At 49.5% G+C, this 20,878-nt stretch overlaps 1 protein-coding gene across 5 annotated transcripts in view; it reads left to right on the top strand.

The window, feature by feature from the left end:
• Positions 1 to 12,767, top strand: part of PFKFB3 (6-phosphofructo-2-kinase/fructose-2,6-biphosphatase 3) — a 43,261-nt gene extending 30,494 nt beyond the window's left edge. For 2 of the 5 annotated variants that reach the window (XM_056340427.1, XM_056340429.1), the window contains exons 8-17: positions 602 to 809; positions 1,649 to 1,795; positions 2,176 to 2,280; positions 3,230 to 3,359; positions 3,570 to 3,632; positions 3,803 to 3,867; positions 5,459 to 5,629; positions 6,736 to 6,758; positions 8,735 to 8,785; positions 9,778 to 12,767. In XM_056340427.1, coding sequence (XP_056196402.1) covers positions 602 to 809; positions 1,649 to 1,795; positions 2,176 to 2,280; positions 3,230 to 3,359; positions 3,570 to 3,632; positions 3,803 to 3,867; positions 5,459 to 5,629; positions 6,736 to 6,758; positions 8,735 to 8,785; positions 9,778 to 9,784 — 970 coding nt within the window. In that variant the 3' untranslated portion in view covers positions 9,785 to 12,767. The remainder of the gene's footprint in view (positions 1 to 601; positions 810 to 1,648; positions 1,796 to 2,175; positions 2,281 to 3,229; positions 3,360 to 3,569; positions 3,633 to 3,802; positions 3,868 to 5,458; positions 5,630 to 6,735; positions 6,759 to 8,734; positions 8,786 to 9,777) is intronic. The other 3 variants (XM_056340426.1, XM_056340430.1, XM_056340428.1) reach the window with 3 other exon arrangements.
• The last annotated feature ends 8,111 nt before the right edge of the window (positions 12,768 to 20,878 follow it).

Raw genomic sequence — 20,878 nt, 5'->3', positions numbered from 1 at the left:
TTGGCCAAGCCTCACTGTGAATTCAGGCTGCTTCCTTCAAAATGCTGTTCTTCCCCAGCCCTGTGCCAGGGATTCGGGCACCAAAAACTTTCCAGGCTCTTCTGGGCTTGGATATCCCCATTTCAACCTTGTTCTGCAGTCTAAACAAAGGGTTTGGGAAAGCACTTGGGTCTGTGGGTTTCTGAGGTGCTTTTGTCATTGTCCCAGTGAAAGGAAGGGAGTGTTTGGACAGGCTCAAACCACAAGGTTGAGCAGGCCCTGTGGTTTCATCTAATGTGTGGCCTGGGAAGACCTTTGCTGCCCTGCATGGATTATCCTGGTCCTGCTGAGCTCTGTCCTGGGGAGGAACATGTTCGCTGCTAGTCCTGTTTAATCCTCTTTACTGCTGTGAGGAGGAACGGCGATTACACTGGTGTTAATTAGCTCTCCATGAATTGCCATTACCTGTTGGCTTCCTGTTGAAAATAGCCTGAAGGAGATCCTTTTAGCTGGGTGATTATGTTGACTGAGATACCTCACAAAGCCATTTTTCAAGGATGATGTTTGTTTCTTTCTGCTTTCCCCACTGGCTCCCGCCTCATCTTCACTGTGCTTTCCCTAGGGAGCTTTCTCTCATCAAAGTCATCGATGTTGGCCAGCAGTTCCTGGTCAACAGGGTTCAGGATCACATCCAGAGCAGGATTGTTTACTACCTGATGAACATCCATGTCCAGCCCCGCACCATTTACCTTTGTCGACATGGCGAAAGCGAGTCCAACCTCAAGGCTCGGCTCGGAGGTGACTCGGGCCTCTCCAACAGGGGCAAGAAGGTGAGGGAGGAGTATTCCTCTGTGGCTTCTAGGAGTGATGTGGCTGTAGTAGATACCATGCGTTTGGTTCATGTATTTGATGACCTCTGGGATGCTCAGAGGATCCATGCATAGAGCTGGTAAGTATGGGCTCTGGCATGGCCTCAAAACAAGTCTTTCCCAGCCATCAGCGTTGCATGTTGGCTTGCGTGTCGTTAGGGTTTAACAGAGGTTGGGCTGAAGAAATCTCTAGAAGGGTATGAGTGTCTTCATTGAGTTGGTTCAGACCCTGCCCACAGGCAGGGTGGGATGTAGGACTGCTGCCACCCTATGGAAGGGGACAGCCAGCTCAGAGGGTGCTTTTGGACTGCTCGTTATTGATTCTTCAAAGACCAGGTCAAACGCACTGCTTCAGAGAGGGTGAATAGCTATTTTGGCTTGCCAGACGGTTTTGAAGTCCAAATGGAGTCATCTGAGGTGTGACTGTTACCAAGGACCACAGGACACAACAATTTAGCTCTACGACAAATGAGCAGAGCTGTGGTTAAGGTTGGCTAGGGGTCTCCCGTAGCATTATAGGAGAGCCCAGGTTGTGGTGGTGTTTCTTGGATGTTGATGTTGTTCCTCTATGCCATTAGGTTGTTGCTTTCTTCTCTGCTTTCTTTCTGTTCTCATACCCCTCATAGCTTCTGGGGATCAATGCATGTGTGGCTGCTCTTCACCTCAGAGCAGAAGGCTGATGTGTCTGCCTATAGAAGGCAAAAGAGGTCCTGGAGAAGGCAACGTTTACTGGGAAGCAGGGAAGAAGGCCCGCTGGGAAGCTGTGGATCAGGAATCAACCCCTTTTTTATGTCCCACAGTTTGCACTGGCACTGAACAAGTTTGTTGAAGAGCAGAACCTGAAGGACCTCAAAGTCTGGACCAGCCAACTAAAGAGGACAATCCAAACGGCAGAAGCTCTCCAGCTGCCCTATGAGCAGTGGAAGGCACTCAATGAAATCGATGCTGTAAGTTTCTTTGATTGCAGTAGAAACAGCTGTATTATGCTGGTTGCTGCTTGGCAGAGAGGGTGATAGCATTGGCCTTTTCAATTTTGCCTAAATCTCACCTTTTCTGGGGAGATTTTCCTTCTGTGGGAAAGGGTGGCACTTCTGCTGCAGTAACCACAACTTGGCTTGGCTTCTGATCTTAGCTCTGTGTCATGCAGATGCTTCAAGATGTTGGCTTGAGTGAGCAGATTAAAATGATACTTGCTTGGAACTGCTCTGTAGCTGGCCACTTGGAGGGTTATAGACAACTGTCTTGGAGAAGGTTTTGCATGCTGGGTGTGCTGATGCTTTTTGACTTGAGCACGTCCAGTAACCTCATGGACGTCCTGTTCTGGCAGGGTGTGTGTGAAGAAATGACATATGAAGAAATCAGGGAGCAGTATCCAGAGGAATTTGCTTTACGTGATCAGGATAAATATTACTACCGCTATCCTTCTGGGGAGGTAGGTCTGCAAGGAGACCTTCAGAGGTGTGACTCTTCCTGTATGTTTCTTGTTTTCATTCTGTCCTCTACACTTGGAGCAGGGAAGCAGTAAGTGTTCCGAGAATCAGGAAAGGTCAGGGCTCATGTTTACCTTTTGTGCTGAGCTCTTGTGAAATCGTGGTATGTGAAGATCTCATGAAGAAATGTGTCGCTTAACAAACAGTCCCATTGACTTCAAAGCAAAAGGGAGGGAGGAGGGGCCCGGAGGTTTCTTAGTCCAACCTCCCCCCTTACATCCACTCCAAGTGCTGTGCTGCCCCAATTGCCCTTTCTTTCATTTGCAAAGAAGTAATTTCGATGCCTGTTCTCAGTATCATTCCCTGAGGGCTGGTGTTGATATCTCCATTCCTAGCAATTTGCCTTCAGGGTGTAACACTAGGGATGATGCTTCAGGTTGTGAATTGGGCTTTTTATCCCCAAATTAAGTTACACCCATAGACATTTGGGAAAAATCTTGGGAGGCTCCTCCTGAGGTGTCTTAAGGGGGGCGGGGATGTCTGACACTTGAGCCTGGGTGTCTGGGGATCCTTCTGGCTGCCTGTCACAGCTCTTTATGAAGTCCTTCAAAACACTGGAGTTTTTCAGGTTGCTCCAGAAAGTCAAATTTCAAGATGATAGAGACACTATGCCTAAAGCCCCTGTGCAGTTGCTGTTTACTTTAATAAACTCTCCAGGGCTGTAACTGAGATGTGAATGGCTTCTTTCTCTTCGGGCCAGAAGAAGAAGCAGCTATTGATCTAGAATAGCCTGAAGATGAGGATTTGTTGAAACTTTGCTTGTTTGTTAGCAGTAATTATATTGGTTTAGTCAGAGGCATGAAATCAACAAACGTACCAATACAAAGACCATTGCTTCTTATGAGGTGCTTGTTTTCTTGATGCTATGCCATGTCTTCCCTTCTGTCTCAGTCCTACCAAGACCTGGTGCAGCGCTTGGAGCCAGTCATCATGGAGCTGGAGAGACAAGAGAATGTCCTTGTGATCTGTCACCAGGCCGTCATGCGCTGTCTCCTGGCATACTTCCTGGACAAAAGTGCGGGTGAGCTCCCTGTCCCTGGGGAGAGGATTGATCCTGCTAGAGGAGGGATGATAGAAGGAACTCTGAGGAGATGAGAGATGTCTTCAGGTCCATGCAGGGCCTGGAGCATGCATCTCTCTGGTGTGGGGTGGCCTTAGCTGTTGATGAAGATGCCTCAGCCCACTTTTGGAGAGGGGGTGGGGTAACCCTCCTGCTTTGCTTCCTCTGCAGATGAAATGCCTTACCTGAAGTGTCCCCTTCACACAGTGTTGAAGCTGACCCCGGTGGCCTATGGTAAGTGGTGCCTTTCTACTAAACATGCCAAGGGGTTTGGTTTGTACCTCCTTCTGAATCCAAGCTGCCTCTGGGAGAAGAGCAGGGGTCTGAAATGGGGCACTTCATAGCATCCTGTGCCCATGGGGTTTGCTGATGGCACCTCTGTCTCCTTGTGCTCCCTTCTGCAGGCTGCCGGGTGGAGTCCATCTCGCTGAACATTGAAGCTGTCAACACCCACAGGGAACGGCCAGAGGTGAGTGTTGCTTTTCCTCGGAGCCGTCCCTTGGTGTCCCCCTCCTTTCCCCCATGGTCAGCTGGCAGTGAGGATGGCTGGGGTGGGCATGGGGAGGTTGCTCAGCTGGATGTTTTGAAAGTGCTGCTGGAGGGCTGGAGCATCAGATGGGTTCTTGTGCTGCAAAGATGTGGCCAGTTGAGGGAAAAGGACTGTTGCACATGCCTGTTTCCCAGTGTGTTTGCCCTGATTAAAGCCGGCCCAGGGAAAGCTCTTCCCTGGTCTTTGACTTTTACCTGTGCAGTCATCCACTCACCTGAGTGGGGTGTGGAGCTACAGATGGAGAAGGTGGCTTCTCCTGTGTCTCCCAGATGGCAGGCAGAGCCCAGGCTCGATGCCTTGCCCACCATCTCCTGCCTTTGTGGTGTTTGGTTTTTTGGTGTTTTTTTCCCTGGCATGCCCACTGCTCTGTGGGGTTACCAGAGTGCCGTTCTGTAGGGCTGGGGTTGGTGGCACTGGGCTGGGGATGCTGTGGGGAAGAGACCCCTTGTGTGGAGAAGAACTGCTGCAAGGTCAGGTCCATCTGCCACATGTTCCACTGGGCTCTCGGAGGCCAGAGCGGGGGATGCCAGCTCTGTGTCAGGGCTGGGTGGCCACCCAAGGGGGACCCAGGGACCCTGGCAGGGCCCATGTCCCAGCTGCTGGGACATTTCCAACTTGTGCTTAGCGGTGATGGAGCCCACTGGTTGTTGGATGATCGGAGCCGTCCCCTTTTGGCCCACGTCTCCTTTCCTTTGCTTCCCAACCTTGGCAGGCAGCAGTGTCTGAGCCACCTCTCCCTTCCTGTGGCCGTAGCGGGGGAAGCTGGTCCTTCCCCTCGCCGTGGGGGGCCACTGGTGCCCTCCTTCACCACCCACCACCCTTGCAGCCCATGGCCCTCCTGCCATCCCCAGCAGGTAGGATGGAGCCAGACACGCGTGAAGTGCTTGGGTCCCTCTGCTCGGCTGTGCAGGTGCTGCCCCTCCATCCCATCTCGCTTGAGTTGGAGCTTGGCGCGGTGCTGACCCTTGCTGGCTGCTCTGTCCCCACTTCCCAAATCTTCCATATCCGCCTGGGCTCGCTCGTCTTCCCTCTTCTTGCTCTCACACCTCTCCCTGGGTCGGAGGGACGGGCTTCGAGGAAACCGATGGGTGCCTCCCTCTGTCGTATGGCTTTTGATTACCACTAGGCTTTTCAGCAATCTATATTTACTTTTTTGTGAGCCGAGGCTCAGGTGAGGAGAAAGTCTGTCTCGTTTCCGAGTGCAGAACCTTTTATTTTTTGTTTTTGTTTTGTTTTCCCTCTCCTTTGGGAAATCATGCTGCGTTCTTGAACATTTTGCATCAGGGTTTGTGGTTGTTTTTTTTTTTCTGGTGTCCAGAGCCTTTCATTGCATCCTTCGCACATAGACAGTGATTGTGGGGAAAAGCAGAGGCTGCTTTAAGGAAAACAAAAAAAAAAAAAGAAAACAACCTGCTGCTTTTTTTTCTTTATAACTGTCGCCTTCTTCCCTTTTTTTTTATATTTTATTTTATTTTTTGTTTACTTTTTTCTTTGTCTTACTTTAATTTAGGAAGCAAAGAAGGGACCTAACCCGCTCATGAGACGTAATAGCGTTACCCCTCTAGCAAGCCCAGAGCCCACCAAAAAACCTCGCATCAACAGCTTTGAGGAGCATGTGGCTGTTCCTTCCGCCCTGCCGGGCTGTGTTCCTCAGGAAGTGCCCACGCAGCTGCCGGGACAAGTTAGTTGAACTCTTTTTTTGTTGTTGTTGTTCTTGTTGTTTTATTGTTTGTTGTCCTCCTGTAGTTCCTGAAGCTGGGGAATGGCTTGCACTTGTTGCAAGCTGTGCTGCTGTCCCTGAGATGCATCTTTCTCCCACGGCTGCTGTCCCTCCCTGCCTTGGGTTGGTTTTGGGAGCACCCGCTGAAGGGTCACTGTTGATCCTCTCTTGGGTTTCGAGAGTGCTGTAAAGCCCTCCAAAGCTCTAGGCTGCATTAATTTAGTGCCTTCGCCATCTGACATCATGGTGTCAGCCTCCTGAGGAGCTGCATCTCTAGAGTGGGCAGGACTGAAGGGCTCATGCCTTCCCCCTGGATGTGCTTGGCTCTGGTGTAGGTCTGAGCATTGCAGTAAAGCAAATGTTCTTGTGCTTCCCTCAAGAAGGAGCTGCCAAGGCTCATCTTTGGCTGGAGGGGTCTCCTTCTTGGAGCAATAGGTAAAATGGACCAAAAATGAGTAGAAGCCTCTTGGCATGGTGAACCCAGTTGCCTTCTGCAGCCCTGGGTGAAGCCTTGTGGATAGCTGCCATGATGCTTATGTGTCCTCTCCTCTTTCACCCCCCAGTGAAGGGATGTAAAAAGAGAGACCTTGCTTGCTGCACACTTCTCCAGGAGCAAAACCTCTCCCTGTGCTCATTAAGGAGCTGGGGTGGTACTGGAGAACAGCATATATATCTAGGAGCCCCTTCGCCATGCTGCCCTTCCCACTAGCTGCCTGTTGCATCTTGGCTGTCTTGCCCAGCTCTTCTTGGCATTGTCTGTGTTGTCTGGTGTCCTCTTGGCCAGATCCCGGGCAGGTTAGGAAGGGTGCTGTGCTCCTCCAGCCACTCTGCTTGGTGACCGCTTTGCATGAGTCTTCCCACCCCAGCAAGCACCGAGCGGGGCACCCTGGTCAGTCATTCAGCTTTTGGGGTTCCGCTTGGGCTGGTTGAGTCTTGCAACAAACCCTTTGCCGGCGCTGGGTTTGGAAGCTCTGGCTGTTAGGTGCCCCTCGCTGCCGTCGGTGTCCTCTGCCTGGACTCGTGCGGTGTTACTGACAGCTCTCTCCGTTCTCTCTGTCTCTCTGCAGCCTTTACTAGGGAAGGCATGCCTGTAAGTACCTTCTTGCGTCTTATTTTCACCCCCTTTCCATGTCTTTTGCCATCCCACTGGTTGTTTTGTTGTCGCTGTGATACCCAGCGGGGGCATGGACTTCTTGGAGTTAATATTTCTCGGGGCTGGGTGGGTGGGTGCAATTTGCCTACGGCTTAGAAAAGGTAAAGAGGAGACAATGGATGCTGCTTTGTCCAACCCCTCAGTAGCCCAGCTTGGGTAAATGTCCCGATGGCATCGAGAAATGAAACAAATGATCACTTGCCTTCTTTTGATGATGTCTCAGTTCCCTGCCTTCTCCTTGGATAGTCACGGGATGGGAGATGCTCTTGGGTTTTCCTAGAGTTTTCTCCTCTGCAATAGCACATCGTACTGTAGGTGATAGACCCAGGTGGTCTGTCCTTCCTGAGGGCTCAGAGTTGTCTATGAGTGATGGCACCAGAGAGACATCTGAGAAGGTTCTAATCTCAGCCCTCAGCAGGGTTTTGTTGCCTGCATGGGAGCAGGATTGTGTTTTCTGGAGCTGGACTGATCCTGGGCCCTGGCATCTGCAGTTCTGCAAACCTGGATTTTGGGAACAGTTGGCCAGATGTCTTGGGCAGAGTAGATGCAAGGGTGTTGTCATCCTCTACCTCTGTTAAGAAAGCGAGATGCCTTGAACATTTAGTGCACTAATTATGAATAATCAAGGTTTTGACATTTTGGCTTAGTGCCATTAGATTCATGTGTAGTAGGGACAGGACAGCTTCTGGATTAATTTGAAGCCTTTGGACTTGAATCATGCTGTGTCATTGATTTGAGAGCAGCAGTCATTGAGCTGTGCTCAAATGTCTTCTTGGAGACCAGGGAGATCTTGGGGCTGAGCTGTGGCTGGGGGTAGTGCCCAGGGGTCTTTTTGCCCTCTAGACCAGCCTGTGAGCATCCTGGTCCAGGTTCGTTTCGTGGGCTGAAGATGGAAGGATTGGCTAGAACATGGCCAGGCCAGAACTCAGCCCTGCTAGCACGTTACAGCTGGTGAACCTCCTGTTTCTTCCCCTTTTTGGAGTAAACCTGTTGAAAAAAAAGGGAAGTTAGGAAGGACACGCTTGGCTTTGCTTGTGGATGGGCTGGGGAAGGTCATCACACCTCTGGTCCTGTGCAAGTGCAGAGGCTGGGTGGCTCAGCATGGCCTGCATGCCTGTGCTCCCTCCCTGGTTGCTCACAGGCACAAAAGCCGCTGATGGAAGTGCCTGGTCATCTTGGGTTGCTTTGGAAGTGTTTTTGTTTCTCTGTCCATCCCTTTATCCACCTTTCTCTTAACTGTGTTGTAATAAAAAGCACTGCGTGCTCCAGTGCTGGCTGGGGCAGTGGAAACATGCTTCAGTGTTGAGTTTGGGAGATGGCTGCATTGCATTTTGCTAGACCAGGAGCTCTGCTGGAGCAGGCAGTGATGGTTACCCATCCCAGGTGTAGGCTGGCAGCAGCAAGTTTAAATCCCCAGCTACTGGGAGCCTGCTTCCACCTACTAGTGTGGAGTTTAAAAGCTATTTTTGAGGGATCCATGAAGACACCCCCAGCCAAAGGCTTGGTGGCATTCACACTGTTGTTACCTCTTGGAGGCTGTTGTCTTGTACTTACATGCATTTGGTCCCTCACTGTGTCCCACCACAACCTGTATGGGTTCAGGGGACGTGGAAGGTGCCTCCTCCCCAATTTGCACCATGGGACTTGGTTGGAGTGGGCACTTCATTGCATCAGCTCTCACTGTTGGGATCTTGACCCCCATCCAGGAGGACTAGGGGACACCTGGAGAGGCTGGGGACATGGCTGTGTAACTCAAGAGTTCTCTTGGCTGTGGGGTCGAGCTGGTTTGGGGTCATGGGACTACCTGGTGTGATGATTTCTTTTCCTTTTGCTTGGTTTGTGATCCAAACTGCACTTTTTAACAACAACCTGATCCCCTCCCTTCTTCTCCCCTTCACTTTTCATGCTTAAAGACGACCTGTTTGTCACTTTCTCAAAGTTTTCTCTTTACTAATATTTCCAAGGTAAATGGCTGTGGTGCATGTGGCTTTTCCTAACCCTCCTCCTGTCTCCCTAGATAACAGAGGACAGCTCAGCCCACCCTGCCTCGTAGCCTGGCTGGGATTCCTGGTGCTTGTGAGAGGCAGTTTAGGTAGTAAAAGCAAAAAAGAAAGAACAACAAACCTTGAGAAACCTTCCTGGCTGTTTCCTAGTCCTTTTTTCCCCAGCCTGTTTTGTCTAGTTTTGCGAAGTGGGAAATGTCCTTGTGGTGATCATCTCCCATTGGGTTTCTCCTCCAGCAGATGCTCTCCTCCAGCCATCACTCTTGGGGCTGGTCCTGCTTGTGTTTAGCCGATTGTCTCTGGTTTTGTGGTCCTTGCCTCATGCTGGTGGGTGTCAGTTGTTGCTACCCTGCACCAGGGCTGTGTCCGAAGCAGCTCTAGGGCCTGTGAAACCTCACAGCGCATCACTGGGGGAGCGGGTGCTCCTGTCGTGCCACTGGTGGTGTCTGGTCCCCGTGCTAGCTCCTTGGCATGGCCAGCAGGAGCTTCCTCTTGGCAGTGCCAAGGGTGGACAGACAGTGACCGCGTCCTTGGCAGGCAGGGGAGACACTGCCCACCCTCAAGGAAAGCAAGAGAAAGATGTTTAATTGGGCTCCTTGGATGAACACCATGGTCCCTTGTCACCTTGCCTTGCATGGACCAAATTGCAGCTTCAGAAGTACAGAATGGGTTGGGTGGGAGGGTTACTTTGTTTTTTAGGGATATCTCTGTCAAATTCTCACGCTGTAGTTAAAGCCAGGGGATGTGTGTGGGTAGAGTCAGCACATCCCTCCCCCCTCTCTCCTTGGGTGGGCAGTGTCCTCTCCGCTGTGGTGGATGCTTTCATAGTGACTCGTGCTGTGGCTTTTTGTTACTCTCCTGTCCTCTTGTTGATGTGCCCATGGACGATACTGCCAGAATGGGGTCCAACCCAAGCGTGATCCCCAATCCCCATCCTTCCCTTCTTGTTGCAGAACATGAACAACTCGCAGAAGCCGTCGTGACTCCGATGGCGCTGTTGTGAGGCCACCAGCGACACCAGTGGCGACGCCAGCTTCCCATCCCATCGCCATTTCTGAAGCTTGCTTATAAACCAGTTGGCAAGGTTGGCCCTCAGCTGTTTCTACCCACACCCGTTCATCTGCAAACTGCTCTGCTGAAGGGGGAGAGATGCGGGAGAGCAGAGGAGAGGAGCCGAGCTCCCTGGGGTCACCGCCACATCTTTAAGCTGCGGCATTTGCTCTCCTCTCCAGTGTCCTATTAGATCATAGCAAGCTGTAAAGTGCTTCTAGTGCACAGGAGTTTAATTTTCCTCTCTGTAAGCCGTTTTGATCTTCTTTTCTATAGATGATTGGTACCCATCCATATCCGGGTGGGTTGTGTATATATGTGGATGGTGCAGGGTTAGCAGAGAAATAGGGGGAAGGGGAGGGGGGACTGAAGGGGTTTTGCATTTTTTTTTTATTTTTATTGTTATTAATTACTTTTCAACAAAGCCCCTAATGTGCTGTGCTGCAGTCCTTTACCCACACTACAGCCTGTTGCACGCGCAAGCCTGACTCACCCAGGTTCGAGAGCACCAGGAAGGCAGTTGTGTCAAGTCTTCCACAGCAAGAACTGCTGGGTTTAACCAAAAAAGGACCCCAAAACATTCTTTTCCTTCTTTCCTTTTTTATTTTTTTTTAATCGATACACCTTAAAGGGGGTTGCAGAGAATCTAGATCTGCTTCTAGAACTGCTCATGAGCTGCCTGTAGTACAGGGGTAGCCACGCTGGGGGTGGCTCGGGCGATGCTTTCATCTCAACGTGAAGGGATAGTCTGAGTTCAGGTGTGTGTTGATTTTTGGGGAGACTGAGGACCAGTTGAGGTATATGCCGGTACTTCATCTCCCCTTTCCTCTTCCCTGGAGGAAAGCAGAGATTTTGCAAGGGGGGGTTGAATCCCTGCAGCGTTGCAGGTGGGCAGGCTGAGCTAGATGCGTTTTGCAGACACACAGGTCTTGTGGAGGTGGCCAGAGGTCTGGCTGGGATGCAGGAGTCCCTGTATGGCTGCAAAAAGGCACAAGAAGGGACAGTTTTGTCTGTGTTCTTTCTCTTTTTATTTTTTTTAATTTAATATATATACATGCTCACACACATGTGTGTGTCTGTGTGTATACCTAGAAACCGCTTGGTTTTTGCACTTTATTTGTGGCAGAAGCATAACTGTTATTTTTTCAAGTTGTGCCCCTTAACAGGGGAAGCCTGAATACAGGCAGCTTTTTTTTTTTTTTTAATTTTTTATTTTGCATGCTGGAAAGCTGGGACTAAAAAAACACATAGTAGTTATGGTGTTCAAGGTCTGTGTGTATGGGGGGGAAAATAGGGCAAGGTCCTGACGTAGACTCCATCAGCCAACTCCCAGTGGTTTGATACGAGAGATTCTTTCTTGGCAGCCTGTCCCAGGCTGCGAGACAGAGCTAAAAATGGCAATTAACCACTATTGCTTTGTACATAAGTCTGGATTTTGAAAATTTTTTTGGCGTTTTTTTGTCTGTTTTTAGGGTTCTGGTTTGGGTGTTGGTGTTTGGGGTTTTTTTCCTCCCACTTGTATGTGCTTCTTCTCCATCCTCACCTTGTGCTTTTTGGCTGCATCACTAAGCTGGAGGCAGAAGGTGCAGGCAGCCAAGCCCTCTTGCAGCACTGGACTGGGTGTTTGGAGATGGGCAGCTCCCTGGCTTCATCTTCCCATGGGTTTCCCCAGCCCACTGGGTAGGAAACAACATCCCTGCGGATGGGAGTAGACAGCTTTGGGGAGAAGTCATGATTTTTAAAATTTCTGTGTATGTTTGTGCATGTATGTTTTTTGGGGGGGTTGCTCTGTTTTTTTCCTTTGGGGAAAAGGTGAACCACAGTGCCTAGCGCTTCAGCCTCATGCAGACAAAGCATGTGCTCGGAGCGGCACCGACAACGGGGGGGGGGGGGGGGTCCATGCCCAACTGGGGCAGGCGGCCTTGGCAGTGCCCTGCCTGTGTGAGCTTGTGCATATGTGTATTATAGTCCTGTACAGATGAAACAAAGAAATTTCCCTCCCACACCCCTTTTTTTTTAATAACTGCGTTAAAAGCAGGCTTCTCCCTATGTACGCAGTCAACATCTGCTTTTTTGGTTTATCTGACCTGGAGAAAAACGGATGTTTTGGGAAGGCAAGTCACTTGTCTTTTCAGCCTCCTTCCTGGGGAGTTTTATCTTTCTCCTCCTGCTAGGGTAAGATAAGCCGGCAAATGCAAACATGACATCTGGCTGCCCCTTAATCAATCCTGTACACATGTAATTCTGCAGATGTTTTGGGGTGTATTTGTGTGTGTGTGTGTATGTATATATATATATAAAAAATATATATATATAAAAAAAAATCAAACAGCAAAAAACCTTCATGACCCTAAATGTTCTTCCTTTGGGAATAATAGAAGTCTTGAAGATCTACAAAAAGATGATATTGGAACTTGGCATTTTTTCCAGCAAGGGGAAAATTGGTCTTTGAGCAGCAAAGAGGTCCTCTCGTGCTGGAGGGGTTGGCAGTAAATGGGATGGTGTCAACCCTGTGCAATCATGCTGCCCCTCTGTTTTGGTTAACAGAGCCAAGGACTGGGCAGTGATGCTCCAGCCAAGGCAGGTGGGGAGGGGGGACTTGCCAAACTACACTGATGGGTTCTTCCCCCTGCTTGTTTTGTTTTCCTTTGTGATACTTGAATTTTTTTTTGTTTGATAGCAAAGCGCTCTTTATTTATTTAATGTATACTGCAAAGCTTGGAGAAGGGTAGTTACTTGGGATTTTTTAATTGTGGTATGTTAACTGTTCTGTATATAAGTCTGGAATAATTGCCTGATACAAAGCTGTGCCAGCTTGAAAACAGGGTATGCCTTTCAGAAATTTGTATATTTTGCAGTTGCTGGACCAATAAAAAAATCTTGTTAAAATACAGATGTAGCCTGGTTGTTCCTTGTGTTGGGAATTACTCAGGCCCATCTCATGTGCAGCTTGGTGGCCACATAGTCCTGCCTTACACATGTTCCTGTACCTCAAATCCCTCCTGGCCCCATAGCGGATTTGCTGAGTATCATCTCCAAGGGAAACCATTTGGATCCTGTGGCTTGAACCCTTTTTTTCTGACCACACTACAGCAATGTTTAAGTTTCTGTTAGGGTGAGTGAAGAGCTCCTCTGTGGAACTGAGGGCATCGCTCCTGCAACCAGGTGTCAACACCTTAAGGGCAAGCAAATACCCTGCAGGTTCTACCTACTCCATCACTGCTCAGTATGAAGGTGATGTGCTGGAATATGTCCTGCCTAGATCTTCACATAGGCTGCAAGTTAGGCAGGTCTAGGCATTTATTCAAAACTAGTATGGTTCTTCAGACCAAATACCTGTCTAAAATGGTCCTCATGAATTTCAAGGGCTGGGCAAGAGCTGTCCTCTGAGATCACAGCTGTCTTTGCCCTGAAGGCAGGAAAAGAGCAGATGCCACCTGCGAGCAAAGTTGAAAATTCTCTGCAAAGTTAGTTTGGTTGTTTTCCTGTTGTTTCTCCCCCCAGCTCCAGAGCAAAAGAGGGAGCAGAGGCAGCAAAAAGTGCAATTTGAAGATGGTGCTCCAGAGCACATCTTGGGTGGATGGTCCCCATGTGGTTGGAGGCTCGTCCCTCTTGAGCAGTTGTGCTTCTGAAAGCTTGTTAGGAGCAAATAGGAGGGGAGAGAAAAAAAAGTGTGGACTGCCATGTGTTCAAGCTCAGCTCTGTGGTTAGTTGCTGCTGGCTGATGTGCAACTCTTGCTCTGATCTTCCCTGGGTTTTCAGTGCAGGTTGAGCCTTGCTTTGGGCTGGGGCTTGCTGGGATGCAAAGGAGCCATCTGCTTCCTCCCTTCTGCTCTGTGCAAGAGGGCCTCTCACCAGGGAGAGGGCTCTCAGATTTAAAGCTTAAGGCATCCTCAAAAACTTTTTTCTAGGTGTATACACAGATGTACAAGACTTTATGACAATGCTCATCCCTGCAAGCATCCTGGGGGCAGGGAGGACCTGTGCTCTCTGGGTAATCCAGAAACCACAAGAATTTTTTGTTTGTTTGTTTGCTTAATCTCCATCAACCTGGCTGTCTCCTTGACCCAAGCAGAGACAAAACTCCTTGCTTTATTTTAGGGCAGGGAGTGTAGCCTTGCACCCCACCTTGCAGAGAGTCCCACAAGGGTGCAGGGGCTTTGATAACACCACGAGCTGTGGTGGGCTGAGATTGCATGTAGCCACAACAGCGGCGCTGCTCCCCTGCCTTCCCTGGGTGGGCAGGGGCTGTTCTGAAGCTGTGATAATCTTGTTCTTGTGGGGGGAGCACAGGAGGAAAGCTTTGCCTCCTGGAGTGTGGCTGTGGGCAGCACTTCCAAGGCTGCTCTGCAAGAAAACACCCCCTCTGAAAAGCCTTTTCTCCTTTTTCTGCGTGCAGGGGGCACGATAGGTTTGTGTCAGGATATCTGTGCGGGAGAGCCGTGCATGGGAGGGGGTTCATGGGCCAATGCCATCCCAGACAGCATCCTTTATTTGTCTTCCATGAGATGCATTTTGTGGCATCACAGAGAGGAGAGATTCCTCGGGGCAAGGCGGCTTTAAAGGTTATACATGACAGTGGGAACATTTCCCGTCTCCCAGTCAAGTCCCATTTTCATTTAAAAAAAAAACAACAAACAACAAAACCCAGCTCACTGCTGGCACACAAGGCTAGCGAACTTGTGATTGCTAAAAAAAATAAAAAGGGCAGACTAGTCACGCTGGCTGACTCAGCTCTGATTGATGGCTCAGGAATGTGTCTGATACGTGCAAGGGATTAAATAAACCACGGGCAAACCTTTACAATACAGCATGTTGGATAAAGCACAGCTGGCACCCCGCTCACCTGCCTCTGGCTGGGGAGTGACTGTCATCACGTCATGGGATTGGAGGGGGTTTGTTCTTTTTTTTTTTTTTCATCTACCTGCAAGAAAAATTAAAAAGAAATGGATATTTTGGGGGGTTGCTTTGCAAGGGGAAACAACTTGCTGCTTGTGGCTCTAATGGGAATTATTTACAACAGCTCCAGGTACCTAAATGCATTTGTGCACTTTTGCTCCAGCAAACACATCCTGGGCAGGACATGTATTTCTACTGAAATATGAAAAATTTATTTTGCAGCTGTGCACAGACTTGTGTAAATCACAGTCTCGCTGCTCCGTGCCTTAACCCTGCTTAGTGTTAGGGTCCCTTCCCCATCCCCAGGGTGGGCTCAGAGCCCGGGCTTCATTCATGGCCATGGCCAAGGGAAGGCTCCGTGGATGTGGATATCTGACCCTTGCATTTCCCTTGCTTGAGTGTCCACCTGTACCCTCCCTCCTCTCTGAGACTGAGGAGTGTGATGGGGCAATGCCAGGCTCCTCTCCCCAAGCTGCCCCCTCCCTGGGGTAAAACAGCCCGTTCCCATGAGCAGTCAGGCTCAGTGTGGGGCTAGGGTGGTGAATACTCTCTCCCAGCAATTTCGCGCCCCCAGTAAAACCTTTCTGTTGTGGCTTCTGCTGTAGAACCTAAGCCATTCTCCTCCCACCTGGCCTTTACCCATTGAGAGGTTCTCAGGTCCTGGTACTGCACATCTCTGGTGGCCTCCCCAGTCAGGTGGGCAAGGGTCCCACACTGGTCCCATCCTTCAGCTCACCTGCCTTCACGGGAGTCACCGCTAGGTGCTGGCTCCCCTTCCTTCCACCTGTCCAGTGTGGCACTGGGAGCCTTTTCCACCCCCGGCCATGCATGCCTTGGCTTTTCACCAGGCAACATCAGCAGTAGATAGGCAGACCTACAAGTTCTGCTCTTTCTAAAAACTACACAGACTCAGAGTGTTTTCTGAAAACCTTTCTGAATTTAAAAGGTCAGGTAAAAGAGGACTCATCCAGAAGGATAGAGAGGGGACAACAGTAGCCAGGACAACAGTAGCCATGCCACCAGCAACAGCCATCCAGCCTGCAGCTGAACCTGCTCAGATGCTCCTAAGCCCTGTGAATTGGTCCTGCTGGAGACACCTCCATCTGCAGCCCATCTGTTACCCTCCTGAATGCTGCAGAGCATCCAGCAGCAGTGAGGAGCAGCCATCAGAATCATCTGGACATGCTTCTGCCTTTGAGCTGCTGCTTAGAAATAGCTGCACAGTGACATATACCTTGTGACAGTCCCTTGCAACTTCCTGGATAAATACACAGAGGGAGTTGGTGTTCTGGGTTTTTGTCCAGACAATGGGTATCACTTGAGAAATCAGGTTGTGCCATTCCCCCAGCCACCTGCTTTTCCTTTCTGATCTCTTTCCCCTTGGGGTATGACCTGTTTGCCATGGATGATCTGGCCTCTGTTTGCAGAGCTGCTGCTTGCCACAGCCAAGGCAGAAATCAGGGGAGACCTTAGAGGTTTGGTCAGCTGGCTTCTGCTGGGAGTGCTTCGGGAAAGGAACTGCTCAGAAAAAAGTGAATTGAAACTGAATCTAGTTGTCAGTAACGCTAGAAGAAACTACATCACGTGGACAGAGGAACATCACAGCACTCTCCAAACTACCAAGCTGCAACAAGGTCTTGCACCACCTCATACCAGCATACCCTTCATACAGTCCCTCTGCTGCCTTCTCCTCATCTCGCTTCACCTAGGGCATGTGTTCTTTCTCCTCTTGCTTCTTCCTCTCTCACCTTCTCTTCCTCGCCTGCTCTCTCTTCACTGGCTGCCCAGCCACTTCATTTAACCAGCCACAGCTGCAGTTTATCTACATCAGCCAACCCACCGCCCCTGAAGCCAGCCCACAGCTGTAAATTATCAATGATAATTAACCCAGCTTCATTCCTCTACAGGGGAATAGTGGTAAGAGTCAATATCGAAATGGTTGACATATGCCTGAAATGCATGTACGGTACCTACATCCATAAAGTTGGCTTCATGTCCTCACCCCAAGAGTGCCCTGCTGCATCCTGCCGCTCCTCTGTCCTGCTCCATGGTCCACCCCCAGGACCTATGCCTGATCTGAGGAGGCCACAGAGGAACCAGTCCTTGCTGTTGCTGGGGCCAGGCTGGACTCTGCGTCCTGGGAAACCTTCACTGTAAGGTTTGCTCCCTGCTTTCCTTGTGGCCTGATGCACCAGCTGACATGTGTCAACATGAGACAGTCCACAGAGCAAGAATACAGAGAAATTGGTCAGTGGTGTACTGAGTGTTGCCAGGCCTCAGATCTCCTCATCTTCTCTTTCTCCATAAGCCATCACCATCCCTTGAAGACCTGACAGCTCCAGTCCAACTGATGAGGGGCTAAATGCCTGGAGAGGTCTTGAATGTTATCTCCCATGAGCCTAAGGGGAATCTAATTTGCAACCTGATAAGACCATGACAAGGTTGCTGAGTCTGGTGAGCTTCACAATCAGCCAGACAAAACTCAGCTGGTGCATCTGTCCACCCAACTGGCTGGCAAAGTGAGTGGAGAGTTTCTTGCTGATCTAAGGAGACTCAAAGCTAGCATGGTCTGAAGGGGTGGTGATGAGACAGTGTTCAGGATCACACAGGCTTTGTGAATTGCTTCTCCCTCTAGTACAAGGTACAGAGCCTTATATTGCATCCACTCCTAGTCAGACACCTAGCCAACACTATCCTGTCTTTACTGCCACAAGAAGTATCCCAGTGCTCTTTGTGTGGAAATCAATGTTGGCAAAAATTTGTACCAACTGGTGGCCTGGTGCAGAAGTTAGAAAAGTGGATAGCAGCAGGGGTTGTGACCAAAAAGCACGGCTGAATTGAAGCTACAAAGAGAAACAGTAATTAAGACCTAACGAATAATTACCATGGTAGAAGGCAGCTTGAGAATGAGCACAGCCCCAAATCCAGATATTTCTAGCTGCAGCTGAAACCCCACAATTAAGCTGTGATTTTGGTCATTATGAGGAGGTATTTCCAGAGCTGGATCTTGCCTTTCGCTGCCTTTATGCACCAAAACAACTGACTCAGCATCAGCAAAAAGAAACCCCAGCATTTTGATAAATGTCATCCAAACCAGACTGGAGAGCCTGCATTAGCTTGCGTTGGATGCCTCCACCAAAGCTGGATGCCAACCTGTGGGCAGAGCTGCCTTTTCCTGATGAGGAGATGAAGTGGCTTTCTGGCTAGCGGGGGATGTGTTGGTTTAGGGGAGGTGGGGGGTACCTAAAAATACTGACGTCCTACCTTGGGAGCAGGAGTCCCACCATATGGCAGCATGAAGAAGCGAATGTCACCATGCATTTCTCTGCTCCTTGGTCCAACTCTACCCACTCATTACTCCAGGGCACCGTGGCAGCAGTAAGCCAGGCGAAGAAGGGAGCTGTAGCTCCCATACGTGTACCTGGTTGCCCCATCCACCCTGTGCCACAAGCACGCTGTCCTCAGGGGTGTCTGTATGGGCAAATCACACCAGCGACCTAGATTTCAGGGTGATGGTACGAGTGTTAATGGCTGATTTCCTTCCTGGTTCTCCCACTGGTGATGCTGCAAGGACTGTGACTTACTCTGACCATTCCAGGGCTGCTCTTTTACTTTCCAGACGGTATTAATGTCACCTGCTCAGAGGGGTGATGCCACCCTACCAACCAGGTGCTCTGACTCACTCACTCTTCTTTCTGCCCAGCCTTGATTAATCTGTGACAAGCAGCAGACGTGTTCTCCTGCCATGCATCCACCTTACTCTTCCTAATTGCCCCATCCTTCAGCATTTGCTAGGCATTTCCCGTGCATTTGCTCCTTCCTCTGTAGTTCCTATGCAATGTGCAGGCATCTCCCAAGCCTGTCCTCCTGGTGCAGAATCTCAAGGCCACCTTTTATCCTTTGACGAAGTACAGACAACCTGCGCATTAGCCTGCTCTATAATTGCTCAGCCACCACCAGCAGCTACTCGTGCACAGTTTCTGCTGTATGGGTACAAGGGTTAGATGTCAGTTTTTTTGGGGCCTGTGTTGGTGACTTTAACCTACTGGAGAAAGATGAGAGAAAAGACCTGGGAGTCATCCCCAGGTCATGTTCTTGGAGGAAGAGGTTGCCCTTTCTACCTGAGATGTACCCATCTACAGTGTCAGAGTCATTGCCACAAAATCCCAATGCCTTTCCAGCCACCACTTTGGTTTATCTTCTTTATATTTTCTTCACTTTTTTCCTAAGAGGATATCATCCACTTGGGCATATTCTCAGCAGCATTTTTGCACCATCACAGGCCCCTTTGGTGGGATGAGCCCACCTTCTTGAAGCTGCTTGGGACAGGGAAATTATTTTCTTATTTGGCTATAGACTACCCAGCAGGACCTGGGTGCTGTATAAGCAACGCATAATAAAGTAATATAACACTGATAGTCACCATAATTAATTTGTAATAATGACTGGCATGTCTTTCCAGACCTGCTAAACCAGCATGCAGGTTTGTGGTATCCCTGAACATGGCCATTGCACGGAGACTAATTCCAAACCTCTTTTCCTGACACAATTTTGCCCATCACCAGCTCTGTTGCAGAGGTGAGAGAAGTCTGTCTGCATCCCTTACATAAAATCACATGCAAGAGTGAGCAAACTAGGGAAAGATGGGGCTGGGAAGAAAGTTAATTAAGTCAGAAGAATTGTAATAAAGGGTTTGCAAGGCTCATGGTTGAAGCTGGCTGACAACCAAGGCTTTGGTTCACCAGAAATCTTCTCTTCTACATGTAAATAAAAATAAAAATATCTTCCTGTCCAAATGGGATGGAAACCAGTATTTTTCAAAATTTCCAAAGCTTCTTTTGACTCCATGAACTGACATATCATTTTCCTTGTTTTGTTGAAGACGTTTTAGATGAAGTGTTGGCCTTTTTTGACAAAACATTCTGATGTCAGAAGACACTGCACTGGGTTAACTTGAGGTAATGCTGGGGAAGAAGCACAACTGGTGAAAGAGTGAGGGGTAGCCCTTCATCAGTCATGAAAGATGAAATTGGGTTTTCTTTGCCCTTATCTTGCACAGGGCTGGACACCCACCTCATCCATCCAACAGGTCACCTCCAGGCACCTCCTGGGAGACCCAATAGAGAGGAGCTATGGCCTCAGGAATGCAGGTAGGACTCAGTGTGGTGTCTCTGGCATCTCACTATCATCCCTTGAAATGCTCTTGGAAGCTACATGAGCTGAGCAGCCAGCAATGCCCCAGACAAGGAGAAGGGTTAGGAGGGGAAGGCTTAAACAAAAAGCCCACCTGTCTGTTCGGTTTTAAAGCAGCTATTAATTACCTTCCTATCTGCTAAGCTGATCTGAGCATGTCTGTGGCTTCCTCCTGAAGCTGCTCCTAGCAAATCTGCTGCTGTCTGTGTGCTTGCACAGCTGCTGCCAGGGTCAGGAGGGATGGGACTGATGCTCATAAAGGTCTGTGAGGATGTCAGCCAGCCCGGGAAGGCTTTTTGCCATGGCTGTGAAGCTGATTTGCCTGCAGAGAGGCTGACTCAACAATGCTGTGAGGGTTCAGCTAAGCCAGACAATCGTACGCCTGCCACGGGGTGAGGCCATGCACGTGTTGGGCAGCCAGGCTTTGGCTGATGGGCTGCCATTGCAACAGCCTGGCAGTGCCTCTGAGCCTGTAATGTGAGTTTTGCAGCTTCTTTTGGAGGCTTTTTTTTTTCTTCTCTCCACAAATGCAACCTGGGAAGCTGAAACCCTCTGGTATTTCCCAATGGCAGCACAATGCATTGCACAATATTTCCCTTTCTGGTTGCACTGGTGGGTTTTTTTGTGCTGGTTTGGGAGAGACGATTTGGCTTCATGGCTTGTCTTGGGCACAGCCAGGGTTTTTGCAAAGCGTGATGTTTGCCAAAAGCAGGTAGGACCCCATACAATCATTATGTCCAGCCCATCCACTGTCTATGGGATAACAGTTCCCATGTCTGTACATCTCTTGCAGGTTATGGATCAAAGTAATGGAATTATAGAATCATAAAATATCAAAGTTTGAAGGGACCCATGAGGAACATTGAGTTCAACTCCCTGCTCCTCACAGAACTACCTAAAACTAAATCATTG

This window comes from Falco biarmicus, chromosome 5 (genome assembly GCF_023638135.1).
Source record: "Falco biarmicus isolate bFalBia1 chromosome 5, bFalBia1.pri, whole genome shotgun sequence".
Lineage (NCBI taxonomy): Eukaryota > Metazoa > Chordata > Aves > Falconiformes > Falconidae > Falco > Falco biarmicus.
Note: the sequence above shows the minus strand (reverse complement) of the source record. Positions and strands in the feature narration are given on the sequence as shown.